General features: G+C 41.8%; 2 protein-coding genes across 8 annotated transcripts; one reads left to right on the forward strand and one right to left on the reverse strand.

Moving 5' to 3' along the window:
• Positions 1–4,828: 4,828 nt before the first annotated feature.
• LOC110488360 (retroviral integration site protein Fli-1 homolog) lies at positions 4,829–20,619 on the reverse strand. 6 transcript variants are annotated; one of them, XM_036946914.2, is made up of 10 exons: positions 20,428–20,618; positions 13,132–13,337; positions 11,578–11,747; positions 10,056–10,259; positions 9,866–9,940; positions 7,507–7,578; positions 6,984–7,046; positions 6,803–6,850; positions 6,384–6,467; positions 4,829–5,774 (listed from the first exon to the last, which is right to left on the reverse strand). In XM_036946914.2, exons 1-10 carry the CDS (start codon positions 20,443–20,445, stop codon positions 5,251–5,253), a joined length of 1,464 nt encoding a protein of 487 aa, XP_036802809.2. In that variant the 5' UTR covers positions 20,446–20,618; the 3' UTR covers positions 4,829–5,250. The 6 variants fall into 6 exon arrangements, with proteins under 6 accessions (XP_036802809.2, XP_021416266.3, XP_036802816.2 ...); XM_021560591.3 differs by lacking the exon at positions 20,428–20,618 and adding an exon at positions 19,872–20,343; XM_036946921.2 differs by lacking the exon at positions 20,428–20,618 and adding an exon at positions 20,074–20,298.
• Positions 20,620–20,659: 40 nt separating this feature from the next.
• On the forward strand, positions 20,660–26,903 carry LOC110488375 (uncharacterized). Of its 2 annotated transcripts, none has more exons than XM_021560610.3 (8): positions 20,660–23,067; positions 23,270–23,351; positions 24,251–24,367; positions 24,542–24,616; positions 24,760–24,960; positions 25,207–25,473; positions 25,720–25,838; positions 25,981–26,903. In XM_021560610.3, exons 1-8 carry the CDS (start codon positions 23,002–23,004, stop codon positions 26,260–26,262), a joined length of 1,209 nt encoding a protein of 402 aa, XP_021416285.2. In that variant the 5' UTR covers positions 20,660–23,001; the 3' UTR covers positions 26,263–26,903. The 2 variants fall into 2 exon arrangements, with proteins under 2 accessions (XP_021416285.2, XP_021416290.2); XM_021560615.3 differs by having other exon boundaries at positions 22,905–23,067; positions 24,284–24,367.
• Positions 26,904–27,038: the final 135 nt, after the last annotated feature.

Genomic DNA, 27,038 nt, shown 5'->3' on the forward strand with positions numbered 1-27,038 from the left:
TATAATTGTCTATTTGTATTTTCTATATTTGGGTATGTCTTAATTTTTATAGGCTCTGACCATTTTTGTCTAGCCTATCAAAACGTATAGGTAGGCATAATCATATATTATAATATTTGAATATTTCCAATTGATCTAATATTTTTTCCTGCAGTTCAAATGGCCTCGGTGGCACGAGCGTTGTGCGCACCAATAGTCGACTAGGTCCCCCAAAAGGTGCTTTTGATTCTGGCGCATACTGCCGCGTTCACGCTCTAGTTGGAACTAGGATACTCGGAAATATTCGAATTGCCAACTGGTTGTCAACGAATCTGCAAGTCTGACATTTCCAAGCTTCCCAGTTCCGACTAGTATTTGAACGCGGCATACCTATGGAGATTAATTGACGCAGGGCCTGATTTTTCTCGAGTTATTATATTTTGTTACAGGAATATAGATGTTTTATATTTTCAACTTGGTCTTTTGCTTTGTCTAAGAGCAGAGGGAGGCTCAAATGAACGCAAGTCATTTATAAAACCTTTTGTAAAGGTATTACTCGCCGAAGATTCACCATCTTACCTCGAACGGCGTGTGTTCCTGAACTCAAGGTTGCCGCTGGTAGACAAGGAACATTTCTCTCCGGTCCGTGGAACTGGACACGAACAATTACCGGATAGCGTCAGGAAAATACTGACCCCGGTGTACCCAACACAGAAGCTATCTGGTCCAAAAAGTCAAGCCCGCGAAATGATAACACTTTGTAACATCAACAAGATGTTCGTGCAGGTAAAAACAACAACATGTTAGGCTCAGGGGGTTTACAGTTGCAACTGACGCTCGGAACATGCCCCGCCAATACATCTACAAAAGATTCAGTGTTCGAACTCGACACCGAGCGCTTTCTCCCACAAGGCCGAGAAGGTTTTCCAGCGAGTGTGTTTGTCAACATTCATAGGCCTAAATTTCTCAGAAATACCTTCTTGTTGATATTGACATAGGCATACTTATCGTCAATAGAACCGCTAGTAAATGATCGTGTGGTCTACTCCAACACACTTCGATATGACCCCCCGAAGCTCCAAGGGCCTATCAAGCGTGCTGCACCATTCACCTTGCGAGTTGTCTGTCACTTCAACAGGTGACCTACACTATTTACACTATTTTATGATGGATTAATTTTTACCTTGAGTTCATGTCACTGGAGGAGTTATCATTGCATACACAATAAGTACATAAATGAGTCAGGTTGGCACAACATTTAAACGTTGAGTTATAGTCAATTGCTCTTTAGATTTTAGTTATTTCCAGATATCATTACTCCTACAAAATAGGCTACATGCTGAACATGATACACAGGGTCTCCAAACCAATAAAGAACAGAACCCGTTCCATGCTCACTGCAGGTAATGGTAGGTTATGGATGAGTCATTGATCTACATTAAATGAGTATAGTCCTCATGTTATAGAATACTTCAATGAGCCCTCAGGTAATTGAAAGATTTGACTACTCATTCTCTCTCCCTCAGCTCAATGGGAGAGACTTGCCCAAACCGACGTGTACTCTATGGGAAAGTCCATGTACTTTCAGGCTGAAGTGCCTTCCATGTCTAAAGATGGACGTCTTTATTTCCTCTCGTGTAATGTGACCATTAAGCAGTCACACTCCTCTACGCCTCACTTTATGGTCAATTTTGGGTAATGTAGACATGCAGTATGCCAAATCACTTCTATCAGTATCATTTGCACAGTACTTTGCTTTTAAAGAGGCAATCTGTAGCTGAAACAATAACAAAACAAATCCCAGCTCATGTTTTGGCAGAAATCTGAGGGATGGGGCTGGAGAAATGGAACCACACTCAAATTAATAGACCGAGCAATAGATGCAAGTACTGACCATCTACGATATCCAAATTATAGTTTTGGCTTCTGATGTTGTATGACAGTTGAACTAGACCCATGCAGCATTTATAAGTTATGTTCTTCAAGTATCAATGGGTACATTTTGTAAGTCCAAAAATGAATGTAGCAATTGCAGATTGACCATTTTTAAGGAACTTCTTGGATTTAACAGTAATCTATTTTCTGCTCCGGTTCATAGTTGAGAGCAGAAATGACAGTGGCTACAGATTCATCCCATCTAAAAGGAATGTTGTGAGGGCAGGTATGTTAAGGATGCACATACTGAAGATGTGCTCCATTCATAATGTGCAACAGTTAAAACTACTGGTCAGTTGACTATGGTTAACTTGAGTGCTATGCCGTCATTAGATTTCCTATGCAATACATGGCCTTCATAAAGCATTATAACTACTGAGCTTGAATATCTTTTCCTTTCCCTTGTCTGTGCAATTGATTTACTGAGGTCTGCTGACTCTACATTGCATTGGAAGTAGTATGTACATAAGTATGCAAACTGTAGAAAAATGTATCCATGCTTTTGTTACTTCTAGGTTAGACTACTGCAATGCTCTACTTTCCGGCTACCCGCATAAAGCACTAAATAAACTTCAGTTAGTGCTAAATACAGAATCCAGACTACAACCAAAAGATTTGATCATATTACTCCAGTGCTAGCCTCCCTACACTGGCTTCCTGTTAAGGCAAGGGCTGATTTCAAGGTTTTACTGCTAACCTACAAAGCATTACATGGGCTTGCTCCTACCTATCTCTCTGATTTGGGTCCTGCCGTACACACGTACACGTATGCTACGGTCACAAGACGCAGGCCTCCTAATTGTCCCTAGAATTTCTATTTCTCCTATAGAGCTCAATTTTTATGGAATGGTCTGCCTACCCATGTGACAGACGCAGACTCGGACTCAACCTTTAAGTCTTTACTGAAGACTCATCTCTTCAGTGGGTCATATGATTGAGTGCAGTCTGGCCCAGGAGTGTGAAGGTGAACGGAAAGGCTCTGGAGCAACAAATCGCCCTTGCTGTCTCTGCCTGGCCTGTTCCCCTCTTTCCACTGGGATTCTCTGCCTCTAACCCTATTACAGGGGCTGAGTCACTGGCTTACTGGTGCTCTTTCATGCCGTCCCTAGGAGGGGTGCGTCACTTGAGTGGGTTGAGTCACTGATGTGATCTTCCTGTCTGGGTTGGCGCCCCCCTTGGGTTGTGCCGTGGCGGAGATCTTTGTGGGCTATACTCGGCCTTGTCTCAGGATGGTAAGTTGGTGGTTGAAGATATCCCTCTAGTGGTGTGGGGGCTGTGCTTGGCAAAGTGGGTGGGGTTATATCCTTCCTGTTTGGCCCTGTCCGGGGGTATCATCGGATGGGGCCACAGTGTCTCCTGACCCCTCCTGTCTCAGCCTCCAGTATTTATGCTGCAGTAGTTTGTGTCGGGGGGCTAGGGTCAGTTTGTTATATCTGGAGTACTTCTCCTGTCTTATCCGGTGTCCTGTGTGAATTTAAGTATGCTCTCTCTAATTCTCTTTCTTTCTCTCTCTCGGAGGAGGACCTGAGCCCTAGCACCATGCCTCAGGACTACCTGGCATGATGACTCCTTGCCGTCCCCAGTCCACCTGGCCGTACTGCTGCTCCAGTTTCAACTGTTCTGCCTGCGGCTATAGAAACACTACCTGTCCCAGACCTGCTGTTTTCAACCCTCTAGAGACAGCAGAAGCGGTAGAGATACTCTTAATGATCGGCTATGAAAAGCCAACTGACATTTACTCCTGAGGTGCTGACTTGCTGCACCCTCGACAACTACTGTGATTATTATTTGACCATGCTGGTCATTTATGAACATTTGAACATCTTGGCCAGGTTCTGTTATAATCTCCACCCGGCACAGCCAGAAGAGGACTGGCTGTGTTTCTGTACAACACTTTGAGATATCAACTGATGTAAGAAGGGCTATATAAATTGATTTGATTTGTAGATTCTGTGCCACATTTGAATCAGTCTGAGCCTCTCCTCTTCAGCCACAGCAGTTCTACATGCACTGTGCTATGTCTGTAGGGAGGTCTGTCTCCTCTTCAACTGCCAAGGCCTGCACTTACGATTCCGCAGCAGGAGGGTAAGCCCTGATAATACTGAAGCTGTCTGATATTTTATCCATATAGGCCCTGCAAAAGATGATAGAAAACCATGAATAATAGAGGAAAGACTCATGTTGCTCTGACACATCTTGGTCTGGTCCAATCAGATGGAAGGAGCTATATGGAGCTTCTTCAGTTTGCTCCTGTTGTGAGTCCACATGTAGCTCTGCTGTCCCCTCTGGTGACTACCGTACCTACAAGTGTATCTTTGCGTTTGCTTACTGTTGGTTTTGAGGTTGTTTTGGTTAAGAGTACTTTTTTTTACGCTTGTACAGGTGGCCTCATTATGATATTAATATTTTTTATTTGGAAAGCCATTTTCAAACATTTATGCACAAAGCTTAGCCTATCGCCATCAATAAGTACCCATTTATTCAGTCTGTGTTGGTGAGGAAGTTTAGCATCTAACTCGCTCTGTGTACTCTAGCCACCACCAAGATGGTCACCAGCAAGTTGTGGTCAGTTGAGTACAACACAAAGCCCGCTTTGATCCAGGAGGTGACGACAACCTCACAGCCCGAGACCGTGGTGGAGGGGCAGTTAGGTGTGAGGCAGGTGGAGAGACTTAAAGGGAGGCCTGTGAAGGGATTTTCTGTCGTGGAAGTGGAGCAGGTCTCTGAAGCACACAGGACATTCGCGGAGTTCTTTGGTGTGGACAAATAGACAGCAACTGTGGTCACTGCCTGATATTCATGTCGATAATTCATCTTGACAATAAAAAAATAAAACAAATTCTGATACACCATCTTGTTAATATTTTTGTCGGTTAAAATGATCAATGGTTTGAAGAAAAGAGAGGAGACCAACTCAAATATACAAGTTCCTTTTATTAGCATTACTACAGGGGTAAATGTTTTATTGCTACAATTGTATGAAACATTCTGTACAATTATACTTTTACAAATGTTAGATTTAATGAATATAGTAATTGAGATCAAGACCTCAACAGTTTTACCACTTCCCACACTGACTTTCCCCTTAAATCCTTCAATGACCTCAATTACATATTAAACAAAATACTTACATAATTGAAAAACTTGGTTTTTCAAAAAACTGAATCACAGGAAATGAACATTCTCAACCTCCATAATTGAGAAATTAAAAAACTCGCATAGCGTTACAATGTAATTTTGACATTAAAGACCAGATACATTGTGGATGGTATCTTGGATATGTCTGTTTCAGAAAGCTCTGCCAGCCCATCCAGTCTAGTGCAAGACACCCAGGCCTCAATAATATGAGCTCAGGTGGGAGTGAGTCCCCGGGTGCCTTGGCATGGGAGACCCCGGATACATTGGGCTGGTTGTTGAGTTCCAGTAAGTTGTAGGCGGCCCGAAAAAGTTCCCAGGGGACACGGGCATAGGGGCGGCATGTGTGTTCATGAAGTTCATTTTTGGCTGGTGGCTGTGGTAAGGCTGGGCATAAGATACCTCAGTCTGATACTTAACAATGCCCCCCTCTCCGCCGTGGCCCTGGTGGGCCTGTGAGATGCCCTGGAAGTCAAACTTGTAGGCGTAGCGCTTGCCGTGCACCTTGGTCATGATGTTCTTGTCGTAATAGTAGCGCAGGGCGCGGCTCAGCTTGTCGTAGTTCATGTTGGGCTTGCTCTTGCGCTCGCCCCAACGCTTGGCCACCTCGTCCGGGTCGGTCATCTTGAACTCGCCATTGGTGCCCTCCCAGGTGATGATGCTGGAGTTGTTGCTGTCCGACAGCAGCTCCAGCAGGAACTGCCACAGCTGGATCTGTCCAGAGCCTAGGAAGAGAAACAGGACGGGGGGTGAGGGGAATGGATGCATCAAAGTGCTGGGTTCTGTTAAAGTGAGCAAGTTCTGTTTCTGAAATGCTTCTCTTAAGAGTAGGATTGTTTTTAGATTAGTGTAGTTTTATCCATATTTACATTTTTCTGTATTTGTATAGATTTTTAAGATGTTTTTTGCTTGAATATACTTATCTACTATTATGTATTGATTTCCATTTCATTCTTTATGCGATTTGCACTGCACAGAACACCAGAAGAATTTTCACTGTGAATCATTGTCATTTTTGTTTGTGTCAATTAATCCTGTAATGGATGGATTGCCAACTGTCAATTTGACATTAAAATACAACTTAAATCATTCACATGCAGTTTCATTCATGCACCATTGATGTCTCCTTCTCGTGGACTATTTTGCTATTAAAACATCTGTCATGTCATATCAATGTCCCAATGGGTGTCTTTGTGTCTGAGAATATGACTTGTATAAGAGAACACCAGGATTCTAAATATACTTTGAAGTTTGAACTACTCCTGCAAATGTGACCTTTTTCACTGTGTGTCATGGAGAGAAAGAGAACGTGGGTGGACCAGGCAGAAACCTACCCACAGGCCTGTGAGCGCTGGGGTCAGGCAGCCTGTATGAACTGTGTTTGCTTGTTCGGTTCTTGGAGTGGAGGGCCTGCCCTTCTGTGAGGAGATACAGAATTAATTCTGTCAAACAGGGTCATTCGGGTCAACGGGAGACAATAATTCAAATATTTCAGCCTAGTTTTGCTGAGGGTGAATGTATAATGCTTTCATCTCGGTGGAGGTTTTTGTCAATGTGCCATCCCAGACAGGGAATGTATGACCATTAATTGTTCTCTCTTTAAGGAATACCTCGGCCCTCCTCTTTTCTCCTATTCAATCTCTTTTGGAGTGTTACAGTTCATGACACCAAAGCAGACAGTGTAAAGGCCACATTTGTCACCACCTTTTTGGTTCACCAGTTTAACATGGTGCATTATGGGATATGCTCTCACCTGGGTTGGCTAGACGACTGCTGATGGGACCTAATGCTTGGTATGGGTCTGCAAGGAAATTAAGGGTTTGAAAAGTTAGATTGTTTTATTAAGACATTGTTGGCTTGACTATGATACAAAGGTTATACCAGTGTTTCAACAAACTAGGATCAGGAAACGAGAAAGCAGTACAGATGCACACCTTGCACACTTCTCGGTGGAGGCTCTGTGACTCTGGTGCTGTGTTGGTGCTCCATGGGAGAACCTAAATCATAAACAACATGATGTATTTATCAGCATAATGCAAACATGTCAACAAAGTTCCTCTGTTTACTCTTAGTTTGCTCTATCAGTACTAGGGGCGGCAGGGTAGCCTAGTGGTTAGAGCGTTGGACTAGTAACCGGAAGGTTGCGAGTTCAAACCCCCGAGCTGACAAGGTACAAATCTGTCGTTCTGCCCCTGAACAGGCAGTTAACCCACTGTTCCCAGGCCGTCATTGAAAATAAGAATTTGTTCTTAACTGACTTGCCTGGTAAAATAAAAATAAAACTATTCCATCTTGAACTACAAAATGCTTGACTTAATGAATTTATTCTCTCCACTGTGAAACACTAGTAATAATTTTTAGAACTAATATCTTGATACAACTATTAGTATGAATCTGCCTTAGTGCTCACAATAAATGCAAAGCACTGAGGATGAGATGTGATGTCGGTTATTATACCTTTGGGTACTGGAGGTGTCATGGGGTTCGATGGCCAGCTGTTCCTTCTGCCTATCTCCTCATAACTGTTCTCTGCTCGAAAAGAACGGAGGGTGAGACGAGGCATCCACAGTTCAAGGAAAGTTCAAAGAGGGCTTTTAAGCATAGAGGACAGACAGGGTAGCAGGGTATATCCATCACTTTTTGACAGCTTCCCTTCTGATTTAAACAAAACTTTCCATAACATTTTTGTACATGGAAGAAGTAGTCAGAAAGGGACTTTTTGGACCTGAATGCCAAAACATGTAGGAGATAAAGGTGCTCAAAGTTGACCCATTTTGCATACCCCACCATGAGACATCCATGTCTTCATCACTGCAAAGGATAAACAGTTGAGTATGATATCAGTTAAGAGCTTCGAGCTTGAACTGTTTTCAAATCAATTATAAAAAGGTTTTTAAAATAATTATGGACTTTTTTACCTTTAACGTTAATTATCTAAAAACGTGCAAACTCTTATTTTCTTCATATGTGCATATCTTGTAGCTTAGACCCTACTTTACACAATCTTAGGTTTTTGTGTTGTGCCTGCCATTGGTTGAGACATAACATGCTCTTTAATACAGGGTGGGTGTCATTTCAATCGTAGAAATAGAATGGACATATATTTCAACATGAAACAAATTGGAGTTTCAGCATTTTTTGATCATTTATGTTTAAGGTTCAATTACATTTTTATTTTCAAGAAAGTATCAAATAGTTTGACAACACTATTTGTGAGCTTTTAAATGAGAGCAATCTCAACCGTTTATCTGTTCCATTGATTAAGACATGGCTGTCTCATGGTATGGTGGGGTATGCAAAATAGATCAACTTCGAGCACCTTTATCTCTTGAATGTTTTTGCATTTGGGTCCAAAAAGTAACTTTCTGGGCACTTATATACAATGTGCAAATGTGTATGGAATGTTTCATTCAAATCAAAAGGGGGGGCTGTCAAAAAGTGATTGAATTCAAATGGATTTACCCAGCAGCCATAGAAGGAAGGAAGCATTTTTTCCCCAACACAATCATGGTATCAATAATTGCTTCTATTTCACCAGATGCATGTCTGATTACTTCGACAGACAAAGTTATAAGGATCATTTAGTTGCTATTGTTAGCCTGTGGTACCCCAGAGGGCCTTTAACTTGAAATGAGAGGGGTCAACACAGCTAGCCTGCAACTTTTATTTTTTATTTTACCAGGTAAATTGACTGAGAACACATTCTCATTTTCAGAAACAACCTGGGGAATAGTTACAGGGGAAAGGAGGGGAATGAGTAGTTACAGGGGAATGAGCCAATTGTAAGCTGGGGATGATTAGGTGGCCATGATGGTATGAAGGCCAGATTGGGAATTTAGCTAGGACGCCGGGGTTAACACCCCTACTCTTTTGTAAGTGCCATGGGATCTTTAGTGACCACAGAGAGTCAGGACACCCGTTTCAATGTCTCATCCAAAAGACAGCACCCTACACTGGGAAATGTCCCCAATCACTGCCCTGGAGAATTTTGATATTTTTTTAGACCAGAGGAAAGAGTGCCTCCTTACTGGCCCTCCAACACCACTTCAAGCAGCATCTGGTCTCCCATCCAGGGACTGACCAGGACCAACCCTGCTTAGCTTCAGAAGCAAGCCAGCAGTGGGATGCATGGTCACTTCCCAGAGTAGCTCAAACTGCACATGCATTGTTTTCAAAAATTCCTCCATGTAGCAAGATGGTGACACTGAAATGATACTTCCTGATCATCAAATGCGCCATTGAGCATTCCTATAGGAAACAATGGGGTATTGTCATCGATGGCTTCGTCCATATTTTTTTTACAGTCTATGGAAGGAAGCCCATAAATGGAGCCTCAAAAAAGTGATTTGAAGCAGCCAGAAGAAAACAGACAAAGGAGAGCTGAAGATGGTCCAGTATTCCTTGGGGTGAGTGTTCTTTTCTTCCGGGCCACCTCTGCTGCCATTAGATTGTCAATTGTGTCCCAAAGTGGGGCCCATACTCCCCCATTTTCCTCTGCTGGTGCAGCTGTTTCCTGTCTGAAACTGACTGTTGAGTCGTGGAGTCATCAACTCAGGGAAACGTTAAAGCACTCTAAACTATGTAATCTGAAATGGCAACTCAAAACTTCATTTTGAATCCATTAAATGAGTGAAGTATTTGATCTGCCTCTGAGAGAGGTTTGAATAGATGCCAAAAAACCCTCCATTTTACTCCCCTTCTCATTTTAAGGCAGTTTATCTCAATGCTTGCTAGCTCCAGGTTCTTTATGCATGCAGTTTAAGGATTTTGCACTAAGTCACTATGTCGTTGGTAATGAGTTGTGAAGTTGTCTTACCTGATTTAACCTGTAGTCTGGGTTGTTGCTGTGTGTTGTTGGTTGGAGTTGTGGGGTAGGAGAAAGTAGGGCTGCCTAAAAAGAGATTAAAAGAAGGTTACAAAATGGATACATAGATCAGTTATGTCCTCATGTAGTATGAAAATACTCAAATGAAAACTTTCTACGAGTCCCAGGCTGTAACCCTTACTCTGCCGGAGGTAATTGAGATGGCCGAGCAGGATGTCAGTGTTGTAGGCGGACGTGAGGCGCATCATATCCTCCTTGGTCATCTTGCAGAGTGCCTTGCCCTCCAGTGTGTGGAAGTGCATGATGTCCACCTCCTCCAGGCTGTACTCCTTGATGGCCCAGTCCAGCCACTGGCGCACATGGTCCTGGGTCCACACCTCAGGGTCTGGGACCAGGAGAAAGAGGAGAAGGAAGAGAGATCGGTAAGTCGGGGTAACAGGAGGTTGTTGTAACTCACACAGACCCAGCATCTCATAAAGTTGAGGAGTTACTCTTTTGTTTTCTTCTCAAATGAAACTAAAGGTATTTTAAAATGTACAGTAAGAGCCCAAAGATTAGTATGGACCTCATGAATACCCCAAAATATCAGACAGTAGTTTGGAGACGCCTAGCCTCTGTCTGTACCCTAGGGCAGGGGTTCCCAAACTGTTTTTCTTTGTGACCCACCAATTGAGGTGTCTTTTGAGTCACGACCCACCAAAAGGGGTGAGCAGTGAAAAAAAACAGACACAAACCAAATAATAAGTAAAACATGTTGTCTTAGCAGCGGAGAGAAAATGTTGCAGTTTCAAAGCTAATCTACATTTCCTACAATTCTATGCATTTTTACATGGCTAATGCTGTGTTCTTATGCTCAAACATTACAAAATCAATGGGGGCTGATGGTCTAGCTTTTATTCAGATGATTGTTAATTTTCAAAGACTATAGGCTGCTATTGAAAAATAAATAGGTCCTTTATATTTTCTGCATACTTTCTATTTGGTTTTAGTCATTTAAGTTTACACTGAAAGTGTTTTTATCCAGTGTCCCCGGAAGTGGGTCCTGACCCAGAGTATGGGAAACACTGCCCTAGGGCAGGGATCATCAACTAGATCATCAACTTTTTTTTTCTTGAGCGGATGGTCAGGGGGCTGGAACATAATTACAAATCATTTGTAGACTGCAAATTGACCGCAAGATGCCTTAACAGATATATTTGATTAAAAAACCTTGCTTACATTTTTATATGATGACTTATCACTTATATTATGTGTGGGAATACTTTTTAACAGGGGGGGGGGGGGGGGGGGCGGGGCAGCCCTAGGGTCTTCATTGTCCTTGTTTAACATAGCTGTGATGTAATATCCGTGTATTATCATGGCCACTAGAATAACTTGGCCTGTGTGACTCAGGGTAAGAATCAAACCTTGTAGTCTTGTCTATTAATTGTAAGGATGTAATACACCTAATGATGTCTAATGTTTGGAATATCATCTTAGTTGGAATCTCCCAACAATGACTCATTGGCTGGATTCCATTCCAAAAATGTGCTCCCTTCCCTGTTCCTAAAATCTGCTCTTAATGGCTAAGTCACAAATGATGGAAGATCATTTAACAGGTGAAGGCAATATGATGGGAACACCATCCCAGCCTATTCTCTTCGCAGATCCTTTTTGTGCCACAGGATCTGGTCACCCCTCCGCTGAGTGTGTTGACACCTCACCTGCGGGCACTATGACTCTCTTCTCCTCTGTGGCGCTGTTGGGCGGGGTGGCGGTCTGGGGGCTGGCGCGGGGCTCAGGGTATGAGGCCTGGTAGGCCAGCTGACCCCCATCGTTGCTGCTCATGTGTCGAGAGCGTTTGGTCACACTGCAGTCCACAGGGGACTCACGACTGTCGAGAGAGGGAGAGAGTAGGGAGATGAGTAATATTCTCGTATGATTTTGTGTGATCCTGTTGCAGTATTTATTATGGTGATGGTCAACTCTCTTGAATGTAAAAAATATAACACTAAATAAGTGGGAATGTGGTAAATATAACACTAAATGAGTGGGAATGTGGTAAATACAACACTAAATGAGTGGGAATGTGGTAAATACAACACTAAATGAGTGGGAATGTGGTAAATACAACACTAAATGAGTGGGAATGTGGTAAATATAACACTAAATGAGTGGGAATGTGGTAAATACAACACTAAATGAGTGGGAATGTGGTAAATATAACACTAAATGAGTGGGAATGTGGTAAATACAACACTAAATGAGTGGGAATGTGGTGAATATAACACTAAATGAGTGGGAATGTGGTAAATACAACACTAAATGAGTGGGAATGTGGTAAATATAACACTAAATAAGTGGGAATGTGGTAAATATGACACTGAATGAGTGGGAATGTGGTAAATACAACACTAAATGAGTGGGAATGTGGTAAATATAACACTAAATGAGTGGGAATGTGGTAAATACAACACTAAATGAGTGGGAATGTGGTAAATATAACACTAAATGAGTGGGAATGTGGTAAATACAACACTAAATGAGTGGGAATGTGGTAAATATAACACTAAATAAGTGGGAATGTGGTAAATATGACACTGAATGAGTGGGAATGTGAAAAATATAACACTAAATGAGTGGGAATGTGAAAAATACAACACTAAATGAGTGGGAATGTGAAAAATACAACACTAAATGAGTGGGAATGTGGTAAATATAACACTAAATGAGTGGGAATGTGGTAAATACAACACTAAATGAGTGGGAATGTGGTAAATATAACACTAAATAAGTGGAAATGTGGTAAATATGACACTGAATGAGTGGGAATGTGAAAAATACAACACTAAATGAGTGGGAATGTGAAAAATACAACACTAAATAAGTGGAAATGTGGTAAATATGACACTGAATGAGTGGGAATGTGGTAAATATAACACCAAATAAGTGGAAATGTGGTAAATATTATACTAAATACGTGGAAATGTGGTAAATATGACACTGAATGAGTGGGAATGTGAAAAATACAACACTAAATAAGTGGAAATGTGGTAAATATGACACTGAATGAGTGGGAATGTGGTAAATATAACACCAAATAAGTGGAAATGTGGTAAATATTATACTAAATACGTGGAAATGTGGTAAATATGACACTGAATGAGTGGGAATGTGAAAAATACAACACTAAATAAGTGGAAATGTGGTAAATATGACACTGAATGAGTGGTATAACTTCTCTCAAAGACTGCTAATACTGGTGCGCCCTCCTTCACCTGGTTCCGTTGATGTGCTCTCCTCTCTTCCCAGGGTTCTGTGCTCCCAGCCCGGCCCACTCCGGCTCGGTGGGTTCTTGGCTCTCTTCGGAGGCCTGGCTGAAGCTTCCCGGTGACGTCATCTCACCCTTCATGTGCATGGTCGTGGCGGCAGGGAAGGGCGACTCGAAAATGGACTGGTCCTCGCTCACCACGGACAGTGCTTCCTGCCGGCACGGACAAACAGTGGAGTCAGCGGTTACGGTAAGTATGGGCCACAACTAGTCATGTAGTGACGGTATCCAGGAAACTGCCCACACCTCTGTGAGGTTTTTCCACACTAGGTTGAATGGAACACGCATGATGAGATTCCACACCCTAATGAGTCTTGTTCTATTGATGAAGGATTTATTAACTCCTGTTTCTAACTTTGTCATAGTCCAGATGTCTTTAGAATTTGTGATTGGTGACTTGAGGAACATTACTTGGAAAATAGGAGATTGTGGCATGAAACTTATAAATCACTGTCTTTATTTGATAAATGTAGCTGTAACATAATGTTTGATTGCAGTTACATGCTGTACACTGGCATCGACGTTTTGAGAAATGAGAGCTTCTGTGATCTTTGTCACAGTTTTAATTCGTTGGGATTGGGGTGATGGGAGGGAGCTTGGTGGAGTCAGATCAAGATTTGAGACGCTTTCTTTGTGCTGCTTCCTGTGTTTAACGCTGACAAAGGCCCCCAAACTCCAAACCATTCTTCAAGATGGCACTCTTCTGTGTGAGTGTGTGTGTCTGTGTGTGTCTGTGTCTGTGTGTGTCTGTGTCTGTGTCTGTGTCTGTGTCTGTGTCTGTGTGTGTGTGTGTGTGTGTGTGTGTGTGTGTGTGTGTGTGTGTGTGTGTGTGTGTGTGTGTGTGTGTGTGTGTGTGTGTGTGTGTGTGCCTGCGAGGGCGTGTTGTGTCTATACAGTGGGTAAGGATAGGCCTTGTTTTTGAGTCTTTGTGTGGGTAAGTATATATGTGTAGGTCTAAGTGGGAGTAAGTGCGTGTGTGTTTAGAGGACTTCACTATTGTCTTTGCGGCTCGTACGTCAGTGCCGGGCTTTTTTGGTGGCCCACAGGAAATCTGGCCCCCATGTGCAGAGAAACCTTTTGGCACAGGCCAAGGGAAAGGAAACAGAGGGGGGCCACAGTGTAAAGATGTGGCTCATTTAAAGCTGGAAAACAACCTAGGTTTGATGAAGGTAGGGGAGGATTGGGTACGTCGGACAACAAGAATACACAGCCTTGATTGAAGTTCAAAGTCCCGCTCTTCCATTGTGTTACCTGAGCAGGGTAAAGTGTTTTATGCATGGTACACATTTAGTGGCATTTCCTCATTCAGGCTAACAGTGACAGGACTGTTAGCCAAAGCAACATTGTAGCTTAAATAAATGACATTAATATATCAAACAGACATAATATTATTTCAGTACTGATACTGAAATGTTAGCACACGTGATACGTTTGTTTTCAGTGGTAGAGGAACAACACATCAGAGGTCCACCACACTTTCCTCCCTGACCGTTACCCTCTCTCTCCTCTCTTTCTGTCTCTTTCCTCTCGCTCTCTCTTCGACTCTCTTTCTTCTCCCTGTCTGTCTCCATCCTCCTCTCATGTTGTGCAGAGGCCCTGACAGCAGAAGTGAAACTAAGGGCTGAGCTGAGAAGAGGTTGAGGCTGAGCAGCAACGATTCATGGAAAGGGTCATGAGCGCCATTCTCATATTGTAATGTTATGCATTGGAGTGATTTGATCAATTGTTCAACTGCTTATCTTTCATTAAGTTCATTCATTGTTTCAATGGCGTGTTTGTGCATTCACAGCCACAAGCTCATACACCTGCTCTTTCTCCCCCCCCCCCCTCCCTCTCCCTCTATAGCTTGCAAACTGACACAAATATACCGAATGTGGCCTGACCGCCAATGCCACAACTGACTTCCTGTTCAATGAGTTTCGTAGAAGCTGGGCCCTGTTGCTGAGGAACACAAAATAGTTTCGAAAACAATTTTGTCTGCACACACACATAGCATACACAATACAAATACACATTTTAAAGTCCTGTCAGTTCTGCTGTCCAAGTTCAAGCATACACAGTACAAACGCACATGATCAATTTCCTGTCAGTTCTGCTGTCAAAATTATTTTCAGCATATTTGTGCGTTATCACACTTAGGCCATGTTTTATCTATTGAAAGGTTTGTACTGAATGTACTAGGCCCACCTAAGGCTAATACTAGATGCTGCCATAAAAAGGTTCAACAAAATACAAAAGCCAACTAAACCATACACAGGAAGAACATGTCAGATTGTAAGTTAGAAGTCTGTTGTCTCAGGTTCATCTGCTTAATGGTTGATGGTTAGCAGCACATCAGATAATCATCTTATGAATCAGGCGCAAAGGGTGGTGCTCACACAGTTCACCAATAGTGACACATCCTTGTACCACAACCATGTACTACCAACTGTTGTGAAACACCCTCGCACTCACAACAGAGCTCTAGCTTAATAACCTCTACTGGAACTCAAACGCAGTGCAAAAGCAAACAAACATTTACTTGTCCAACACTTGCTTCCCACCTGCTCTCTCTTAGTTCCTAGATATATCCTTGATTCACAAGGGAGACTGATTACTAGTCTAAACCAAATGCATTGCAGTCTACATGCTTAAATATCATGGTTAGATTAACTTTTGTTCCATATCGTTGCTGAAGTTGATTTACAGTTGAAGTCGGGAGTTTACATACACTGAGATTGGAGTCATTAAAACTCGTTTTTCAATCACTCCACAAATTTCTTGTTAACAAACTATAGTTTTTGGCAAGTCGGTTAGGGCATCTACTTTGTGCATGACACAAGTAATTCTTCCAACAATTGTTTACAGACAGATTATTTCACTTATAATTCACTGTATCACAATTCCAGTGGGTCAGAAGTTTACATATACTAAGTTGACTGTGCCTTTAAACAGATTGGAAAATGTTGTCATGGCTTTAGAAGCTTCTGATAGTCTAATTGACATTATTTGAGTCAATTGGAGGTGTACCTGTGGATGTAGTTCAAGGCCTACCTTCAAACTCAGTGCCTCTTTGCTTGACATCATGGGAAAATCAAAAGAAACCAGCCAAGACCTAAGAAAATAAATTGTAGATCTCCACAAGTCGTTCATCCTTGGGTGCAATTTCCAAATGCCTGAAGGTACCACATTCGTCTGTACAAACAATAGTACACAAGTATAAATGTAACAGTATAACTTTAGACCGTCCCCTCGCCCATACCCGGGCACGAACCAGGGACCCTCTGCACATATCAACAACAGTCACCCACGAAGCATCGTTACCCATCGCTCCACAAAAGCCGCGGCCCTTGCAGAGCAAGAGGAACTACTACTTCAAGGTCTCAGAGCAAGTGACGTCACTGATTGAAACGCTATTTAGCGCGCACCACCGCTAACTAAGCTAGCCGTTTCACATCCGTTACACTCACCCACCTGTTGACCTCCTTTTCCGCAGCAACCAGTCAACAGGGTCAACAGCATCAATGTAACTTTACACCGTCCCCTCGCCCATACCCGGGCGTGAACCAGGGACCCTCTGCACATATCAACAACAGTCACCCACGAAGCATCGTTACCCATCGCTCCATAAAAGCCGCGGCCCTTGCAGAGCAAGGGGAACTACTACTTCAAGGTCTCAGAGCAAGTGACGTCACCGATTGAAACGCTATTTAGCGAGCACCACCGCTAACTAAGCTAGCCGTTTCACATCCGTTACATAAACATCATGGGACCACGCAGCCATCATACCGCTCAGGAAGGAGACGCATTCTGTCTCCTAGAGATGACTGCACTTTGGTGCGAAAAGTGCAAATCGATCCCAGAACAACAGCAAAGGACCTTGTGAAGATGCTGGAGGAAACAGGTACAAAAGTATCTATATCCACAGTAAAACGAGTCCTATATTGACTTAACCTGAAAGGCCGCTCAGCAAGGAAGAAGCCACTGCTCCAAAACCGCCATAAAAAAGCCAGACTATGGTTTGCAACTGCATATGGGGACAAAGATCATACTTTTTGGAGAAATGTCCTCTAGTCTGATGAAACTAAATTAGAACTGTTTGGCCATAATGACCATCGTTATGTTTGGAGGAAAAAGGCTGGAGGTTTGCAAGCCGAAGAAGACCATCCCAACCGTGAAGCACGGGGGTGGCAGCATCATGTTGTGGGGGTGCTTTGCTGCAGGAGGGACTGGTGTACATCATGCAGATGACATCATGCAGAAGGAACATGATGTGGATATATTGAAGCAACATCTCAAGACATCAGTCAGGAAGTTAAGGCTTGGTCGCAAATGGGTCTTCCAAATGGACAATGACCCCAAGCATACTTCCAAAGTTGTGGCAAAATGGATTAAGGACAACAAAGTCAAGGTATTGGAGTGGCCATCACAAAGCCCTGACCTCAATCCAGAACTTAAAAGGCATGTGCGAGCAAGGAGGCCTACAAACCTGAGTTACACCAGCTCTGTCAGGAGGAATGGGCCAAAATTCACCCAACTTATTGTGGGAAGCCTGTGGAAGGCTACCTGAAATGTTTGACCCAAGTTAAACAATTTAAAGGCAATACACTCAATTAGTATTTGGTAGCATGTAAACTTCTGACCCCCTGGGAATGTGATGAAAGAAATAAAAGCTAAAATAAATAATTCTCTCTACTATTATTCTGAAAATAAAGTGGTGATCCTAACTGACCTAAAACAATGATTTTTTACTCGGATAAATTGTCAGGAATTGTGAAACTGAGTTTAAATGTATTTGGCTAAGGTGTATGTAAACTTCAGACTTCAACTGTATGTTGTGAATTTATTTTAGCTTTGATCTGTGCTGATGGTGCCTTTCTACAGAGGCCTCAAATTGCAGAGTTTGTCTACGAAGGGGAATGTTCATTGCCAAACAAGAAGATTGACTCCGCTAAATATTCAATCGTCTATTATTTAAAAAGTTAATGGATAAAAAGTGTACATCTAAAAAAAAGTTAATTATGCTATTGTTTATCACAATTGAAATGAATAAATATCTGCCTATTGAAACCAGAGCCATATATCAAGAAACTGTTTGTTTTGTTCATTGCATGCAGTTGATCCCTAATTCACTATGGTGATACATGTAGCATGTGACCAACTCTGTCCTCAATATGGTATAGAGGCCAAGAAAGCAGAAGTAGAGGTTGTGTTGAGCTGATTTTGCCAAGGCCTGCAGCAGCTGCTCCTTCAACATGCAAAAACATGTGGTTTTCACAACTTTTGATATGGCTTTTTTTTTACATGGTTTTTAGACAGTAGAAACATAAAGCATGTACTGTAGCTGCCAATAATAACGGATACACATGGAGTATGAGCGCGGTCGCCTTGGTTATATTCAGAGTTCATTTATTCACATATTAAACAATGCACTGCCTCGACACATCCAGTGACTTGATACTGTTTTGCAAAGGCTCTGTTGCCTTTTTTCGTGTGGAGGGAGCGGAAATGTGTGCGGAAAGAGGTTTGAGACAGGAAGCCTGCAGAGTTCAGATAACGACACCTGACAAGCGCTCCTGTTTGCAGTTTAGGCCACTATATTCTTTAAATAACTTTGACAAAAACAACTGACTTTATCTGGATGTTTTAGTAAATATCCATGTTTCAGTAGATGGACCTTCATATTTAAGTTTTCAAAGTGTGTGTGTGTGCGCGCGCTCTCCTAAATTACGCTCACTATGTCACTGTAATAACATACCTTTTCAGTAACCAGAAGTAGCCTATCCCCCCCCCCCCCCCCCCCCTCAGGATATCCAAATAATAGCCTAAGTACGTTAGGCCTATATGTTGTAATAGCTGTAGGATATGAAGAAAAGTAATGATAATTTCGTTATACGTTTCTGGAAGTGATTTGACTTCAGTGGACGAGAAACAGGATGGACACCTGCAATGCGTGAAAGTAGGCTAAAGCTGTTGGTCCAAACACATATACATTTCAATCAATTTAATCAAGTTTAATAACATTTTAATGTAAGTGGTTTATTCCAATGCCTTAGCTTCTTCAAAATATAATCAACATGGTTTTTCAACCAATTTCAAAACCTGTTAAATCGTTTATTTCGTTTCGTTATTGGCCTCTAAATTGATATGTTTCGTTCTGCAAATAGACTGAATTGATCGTGAGATGTATAACCTTGGCAGAAAATCCATTCGTTGTTTTAGTGCATTTTTTTTCCTCAAAATTGAAGGTCCTTGTTGTTTTATAGGACAAGCTATTTAATCCGGTTCTACATATTTTTTGGTCGAACTATTCGTTAACTGTTTGGTTAAATTCACCCTATTTTGTGAAAATAATAATCAGTATTGCTATAACAAGGAATACCTCAATGCGTTATATTTGTAATTGATGCTGTTCTGTTGTCTTGGTCAGCGCTTGTGCCGCACTTCATGAGAAAAATGCGTTTCAGAACAATCGATAAGTCAATATTTGATCTATTCCATTAACAGTTAGGCTACATCTAGTAGCCTAGTTATTCTCACCAATTTAGCTTTAGATCGTCTTTGCATTACCCCATTTTAATAATTCGATTAAAGAAGAATAATTTACTGAAGTCCAGTTTTGTTAATTGGATAAAATAATCCTAACAGTTATTCATATGTTGTGGTAATGATGATTTAATGTTGAAAGAAATGTAAAATATGAAATACCAGTCATCTCATGGATTTCGATCCTCCAACTCTATGGAAAGTGGCCTTATACTCCAAATACATTCCATGGCGCCAAGACACCTGCCACGAGCGCGCTCCAATAAACTTGTACTGATCAAGATTGCTTATATGCTGTGTAATGTGCCTCAAAGGTGTCGTCTTTATCATAAATTGTGACAGGTGCATCACTTCTTTAAATTACCTTTAACTTTCTTTAGACTAGCATATGTGCTTTTAAACCAGGAACGTCTGCATAAAACTTGATTAAATGAAACAATTAAAATCGCGAGTTTTGCGCTCCCCTTTTTACGCGTGCAGTGCTGGACACCATTTCGTTTTTTATCGGTGTGTAAAGATGTAGTGGTTACTTGTGTTATTAAAGAGCCGACATACAACCACGAACGGGAAGGAAGAGGAAATTTTGTACAAGAAGGAAAGAGTGGGGACCTCGCATCACCGCTTTGCCTCTCTCACTCAGCAGAGACGTGCTAACCGACTCAGTGGGTGGCTGCGTATCGTTTTCACAAGCGACATTAAAACCAGTTCAATCGCCTACCTTTATCGTACAGTCCATTGTAGCAGTCACTCAGTCGTTGATTCTCATTTAGTCATTTAAACACGTTATAACTAGTCTGGATAGCCTGACTCAATCGCATCAACCCATACACACGCGCATTTACCCTTTGGCGCAAACCATTGCAGCAACAATTCTTGCTTAGTCCATAACCGGATGGCAGCTTTTTTTCTCTCTCTCACTCTAAATTGGGAAGTGAAGTCACTCTAACAACGCATTAGGGTTGGGTCCCTACTGGTGAAACGAAGTCGTTTTTAATTTCTTACAACATTGCACACAAAAAACTGCTGATTAGCCTACAAACCAACGATGACAATCTTCCTAATCTGACTGCGTAAAAGTTGATCAGGCTGATGATTGGACATAGAGCAATTAAGGTGCAGAGCTGTTTAGGCTTCTGTAGGCTTTGCTCCGAGTGTTGTTATCGTCCAGCAATGTTTTGAGAAGTATTTATTGCCATCATGCATTTTGAGGTGCACAAACACATTGCATCATGTGTGTTTCAAGCAACATGTAATTTGCTAATTTGTTATTGGACATTGTCGAGATAAATACATTCGTTTGTCATTCAAAAGCCTGTTGCGTGCAACATTCTAAACTTGAATAGCCACATCCTAATAACCATAGTGGTGATAAACATTGTAGAGCCTTCCTGTAGTTTTTCTAAATATGACTCCGGAAATTGCAATTGATGTAAAAACAAAAAAAAACTCTGACCGCAAATTTGCGCACTGTGATAAAAAGAACCTCCTTCCAAAGTAGGTTACAAAGTAAGACCATGTTCCCCTTAGCAAACGGATCATTAAATGTTCTCTTACAAATAACCATCTATCGTCGATATATGAAAGTGCATATTTTAAGGCCTTTACATTTTTAGTCTGCAAGCAGGTCTATAGATGGAGACTATAGATATGGCTAATAATATGATAGGCCCAATGCACTTCCTTGAGGTTGAATGTAAAATATGACTTTAAACAAATTCACAAGACATTGTTTTATGATTTAATAGCGTGCAAAGTTAGACAGTAGAAAATGTGTTTCTGTATTTTCATAGAAAAGATTTGCCTTTAATTATCAATTTCAATGGGTTTATCAGGAAAGCTATCACACATTGCTTATGCCTCAATCTGGCTTTAAGGCACGCATGGAGTAGCCCAAAGCTACTTACGTTTGTCTATCGTCAAAATGTGTTCAGAAAATCGAAACTTTCTTTGGCCTTTTAGGTAAAAAATAAATACAAAATAAATAAATAGCCTAGATGAGATGAACCCAAGCCCGATAACAAGGCACAGCATTAATAGCCTGCTAGTATACTTAGATTTATTATGCATTTTCTGTCTTATACATGTAAAAGTTTCTTCATTTGTGAAAGAAAATAACGAAAAATAATTTAACTGTCCCTTCAGTCCACTGAACAATGTTTAGGCCTATTTTATTTAAGATCATCTATGATATATTGTGATTGAGGTTCTGGCATTGTCCAGCTTTGTGATATTCTGGAGTTTTTCATTGTGTCACTCGGTTGGTAAATCAGTTGAGTTGATGATGGACTCGTCATCATTAGGCAGGCCAGGAGGTTGTGTAACTAGAACCCCCATGTGTCCTTGTCTGGAGACAAGGGGGGGGGGGGGGGGGGGGGGGGTCTCAATCACGACTCGTGTCTCCCACACCATACACGACTTGGCAGCTCACTTTTCCAGATGTATTTTTTTTCTGCTGGGGAAAATTGCGGTGTTTGTTTATACAAGGCGCTTGTGCCGGCCTTATCTGCTCAGGCCACTCACACCGTGATTTCAGAGCTTCAGCATGTAGTTTACGGGCTATTGTTCTGTCGAATGGCTTCTAAAGATATGCTCATGGCCTCCCACCTCATTATAACCAACTTGCAAGTTCTGATTTTTAAAACACCCTATCTGTCTCGCATGGGTTTGTGCCTAGTCGACGTTGCCAAGCATAGAAAAAGGTCATGATTTCCATAGATTTTTTAATGACTAAGTCAATAGCCTATTGATAGGCATATATGCGTTTTGGTGTAGCCTATTGGGTATTCGCTATTGACCTAATTGGGGAAAACATTTTCTCAATACATAGGCTATTTTTAAACTGGCCTAATTGAAATAAAATAATTTGTAGATCAAGTTGTATTCCTATAAAATAATATATCTAGGATTACACTAATAAACTCTCCATTCATTATCTGATCATGAATGGGTTGTCAAATTATCATGAGAGTAAGATAGCCAAATTGGCATGCAATGTGAATTAGATTTTGGGCGCTCAATTGACCATTTTATGATACATTTTTGTGAATGGGTGTGTGTGTGCGGCTGCCAAATCTGTGTTCGTGAGTCGTGGCTGACGTCACGGCCAGTTAAACCGCAGTGTTTTGGGACAGGGGAACGGGGAGTCACGAAGCAAGATGACACATTCCTTTGCGCCGGGGAGCAGGCACGCCCCTCCAAGCTCCGCTGCTTTATAACGGGACTGGGCCGGGCAGAGGGAGACTACACAATTGTAACTCTGAACTCCAAGTGAAAGCAACTGTTCCAGTCAAAGATGTACTGGGATACCATCCTGAAATCCAACGAGAGAAACATAGATACCAGAGACTCTAAAATAAAGGTAGGATTTTGCCTCATGCGATTTTAAGTTTGTTAATGTATGCAGCCTGTACGAACACTTAAAATGATTAAGAATGCAATATGTATTTACATTTTCAGAGACCATTCGATTATACATATCAACCAAAGCTGTAAAATTGTATGAAAAAGATGTTCAACAATAAAATGGGCATGGCATATGTATTCCACTTTTTTCCACACAGATGGAGATATACCAAGCTGGATATTATAGGGAAGACTTCAGAACACAGGAAGTCCCTGCTGGTTTGGACTTTGCATCATATGGTAAGTCATGTTCTCATTGGATCACTTATTGATGAACACAGATCAATGTATCAGTTCAGATTGAACTACACTCCAAACCAAATAACTGCCACCAACGCCACTAAAATTACGATTAATCATCAACTTTAATAGTTATCATTTTACACTCTGAAACTAACTTTCGGAGTATCCACATTTTTCTACGATAAGATTTTGAGCTATGTTTCCTGTAGCTCTGTGTGGTAGTTGAAGGACAAAGGAAATGTTTTTTGCAGAGTTGGTATCTCATCAGCCCTGTCAGAAACTCAAAATGAGACCTTGACATCTGCTTCTTCTACCCAACTGAGGGTTGTGTCAGGAAAAGGGGTGCTGGGGTGTGTGTCCATGCACTGTTTGTAGGAATGTCAGTCTGACTGAGGGAGGTAGAGCCGAGATGGGGTGGTCGGGTTAAAGACCCTCCCTCTCTCTTTCCCTAATCCTTTCCTCCAGACTTCCTTCTCCAACAGATTTAGAGCCCCTCTCCTCCCCCTTCATCACTACTCTGTCACACTCCCTCCGCTGGCGTTTCCTCCTCTTTCCCTCTGTTTCCTCTTCTCCCGCCATTCAACTCAAATGGGTATGGTTGAGATTTTGTTCTGGGTGCTGCAGAATAGTTGTTGAATAGATATATTAATTAGTATTAGTATTACTATTATTAAACGTAAATTAGAATGATGAGTAATAGTAGTAGACCATAACATATTATTGCTTGTAGAATAGCAGTTGGACCGTCTTTAGAGATACACTTGTAACCCCTTGGGTAGCATTATAACCTATTACATTCTAAATCAATTCTATTTCTATTCCATTTTGAGTTCTGTTTAGATCTTTATGCCTTTTGACTCACCCCCATCCTTCTCTTCTATCTCCGTGACCTCCAGACTACAGTGATGAAGACCTGTCTTTTCTATTAGACAGTAAAGGACCAGGGCAGCAGCAACAGTATCCAGAGAGTTATGGAGAGCTGCAGAAGAATCCACGTCCGTACGACAACAAAGGTACACCTACAAAGACTCTTACAGAGACTCTTTAACAACCACTTTATTAGACCACTCTGATAAGCATTCTGGGGGGGGGGGGGGATCACTAGATCGGCCTGTCAATGACCATTGACTAACTTCTGGTGTTGCTCACGTCTTTTTATTTTTTACGTCTTTCATTCTTTTTTTCAGTAACCTCAAGTGACTCTGTCCTGTTCAACCTGGATTCATACCCAGAGTTTAACTGTTGGGCGTCATACCCAAGTGGTGAGTGTCAGTCCCCTATACTCCAATCCATATGTTTCTATCATTTTGAGAATGATTCTATTATCAACACCTGTTGTAGTTTTCGAAATGAATGAATATTGATCATGATTGTTCATTCCTTTTTTCTCTCTATTCATTATTAGATGGGCTGACTTTGGGCCAGTCTCAAGCGGGGTTCCAGGATTCCACCCAGACGTACCACAGCCTTGTGCCCCTGTGTTCCCCAGCCCAGAGTGGACAGTTCAGCCCGGGCATGGAAGATGCCAGCACCAGCAACTCTTTCCTCCCTGGAAAAGGAACGAGCCACAGAGGGACCCCCAGCACTGTCAGCCTGGACCACCTCAGTAAGAAAGCCCACACATTTTGAGACATAACGCAACAAAAAAATGTATCAACCAATGCATGACCATGAGGCCTATTTGTGTTTAAAAACATATTGCCTGTTTTTGTTTGTAGGCTGTGTAATATCTAATTCATATCATTTTTAAAGCTGTTTATTTAACTTATAAAAATAACCACACAGAGAAATCCATAGGCTATGATTACTTGGATAATATTTACAATGACTAACTCCTCCTCCTCTTCCATAGATGAATCTGAGCAAAGCTACACCCGTCACTCAGGTGAAAAACTGTATGACTCAGAAGCACAGAAGACCTCCTTCTGGCCGGACTACCCCTCTCCCAGCTATAGCGCATCCCTGCCGCCCCCTCACCACCCTCCATCTTGTTCCTCAATCCCTGGACCACAGCAGCCCTCAGAGCTGTACTGCCCCCGTGTGGCCAAACGCAAAAGTGCACACTCCCAAAGACCCGAGAGGGAAGGAGGACAAGTGATGGGAATGTCAGTTTATCCAGGTAAGACTAGTCTCTTATCATGATTTATCATTACTACTGTTATACACATGTGTGTGAGCATGGGTAGTATGTGTATATTGGAGCCTGATTGTGTGTTTGCTCTAGAATGTGCCTCTGTCATTACTGTGTCTTCTTTTAAATAGAAACAAATTCATAGTATATCTTAAGAGTAGCAGGCAAATCAACAACGTTTTATCCATTCCAGTCCATTCAGAATTTGTTCATGTGTATTTTCTCTCTATTCAGGATCAGGGCCCATCCAATTGTGGCAGTTCTTACTGGAGCTGCTTCTAGACTCCTCCTGCTGTACCTTCATCTGCTGGACAGGAGACGGTTGGGAGTTCAAGATGTCCGACCCAGCAGAGGTGAGTTTCTCTACTGATTGTGAGAGATTTTAACCACTCGTAGTAGGAGTTGGAAACCAGCACAGGATTGAGCAGTGGGAATATGCTATCAGGCGTTTGTGTTTTTTTTTTTTAACAACCACCCCTTTTGTGTTTCATCCAGGTGGCCAAGCGCTGGGGTCAGTGTAAGAACAAGCCCAAGATGAACTATGAGAAGCTGAGCCGCGGCCTGCGCTACTACTACCACAAGAACATTATCCACAAAACGACGGGCAAGCGCTACGTCTACCGCTTCGTCTGCGACGTGCAGGGGATGCTGGGAAAGACGGCACAGGAGGTCCTAGCCAGCCTGAACATTTTACCCACGAGTACAGAGTCAGCCTGGCAAGACCAGGGGGCACCAGTATTATCGCCAGAGTCCAGCGAAGCATGGGCGTCGCAGTAGGGGGAGTGTACCAGCAGCTACATCACTAATATGCTATGTAGAACAAACATGCCTCTTAGACATGTAGAAAATGAATCACATTGGCTCTATTTATGGCATTTCTATCTGCACCATTAGACAATGTTTGGTGTAAGACTTTTATTACCAAGTGATACAGTAGTAGCCATAGATGTGGGAAGTAGGGGTGCTTCACTCCTGAAAATCAGAATAAACAAATTCTGTTGAAGCCTTCAATTAGATTTCATTTTAGTGTATGACTTACCTCCTATTAACATCAGCAGAATAAGAGCTCAATGAAACTGTAAGCCCAGCTGTCTCCAATACTGATGCTCTTTATGTTAATTACATGGTTAGTGATTAACAACCCCCCTCCATCCTCAAGTACTTCTTGCCTCTAAAATAATGGGTGCATGACACCACTGCTTACCACCCATGCTGTTGAACAATGTTCAACATTAACTTTGACTGTGAGGATCTATTTTTATACCCTAACATATCTACCTCTTTTATTGCTGACAAAGTAAAGCTAAGAGGGACCATGCTTGTTCTGTTGAATATAATGTGTATGATTTACATGATTTAGGGAACAATATTGTTTGTAAAATGTTTGTAAATAAACTGTACATAACTTGAAAATACTATTTAAAATGTTCTGTATTATTTCGAAAGGTATAAAGGCCTATATTTAAAAAAAAAAAGAAAACACTCAAATGAGCAGGCAAAGATGTATACAAATAATATAATAAATAATACATCCGTTAGATAAATGCTAAATT

The sequence above is a fragment of the Oncorhynchus mykiss genome, chromosome 2 (assembly GCF_057628025.1).
Source record: "Oncorhynchus mykiss isolate SJ-2025 chromosome 2, ASM5762802v1, whole genome shotgun sequence".
In the NCBI taxonomy this organism is placed as follows: domain Eukaryota; kingdom Metazoa; phylum Chordata; class Actinopteri; order Salmoniformes; family Salmonidae; genus Oncorhynchus; species Oncorhynchus mykiss.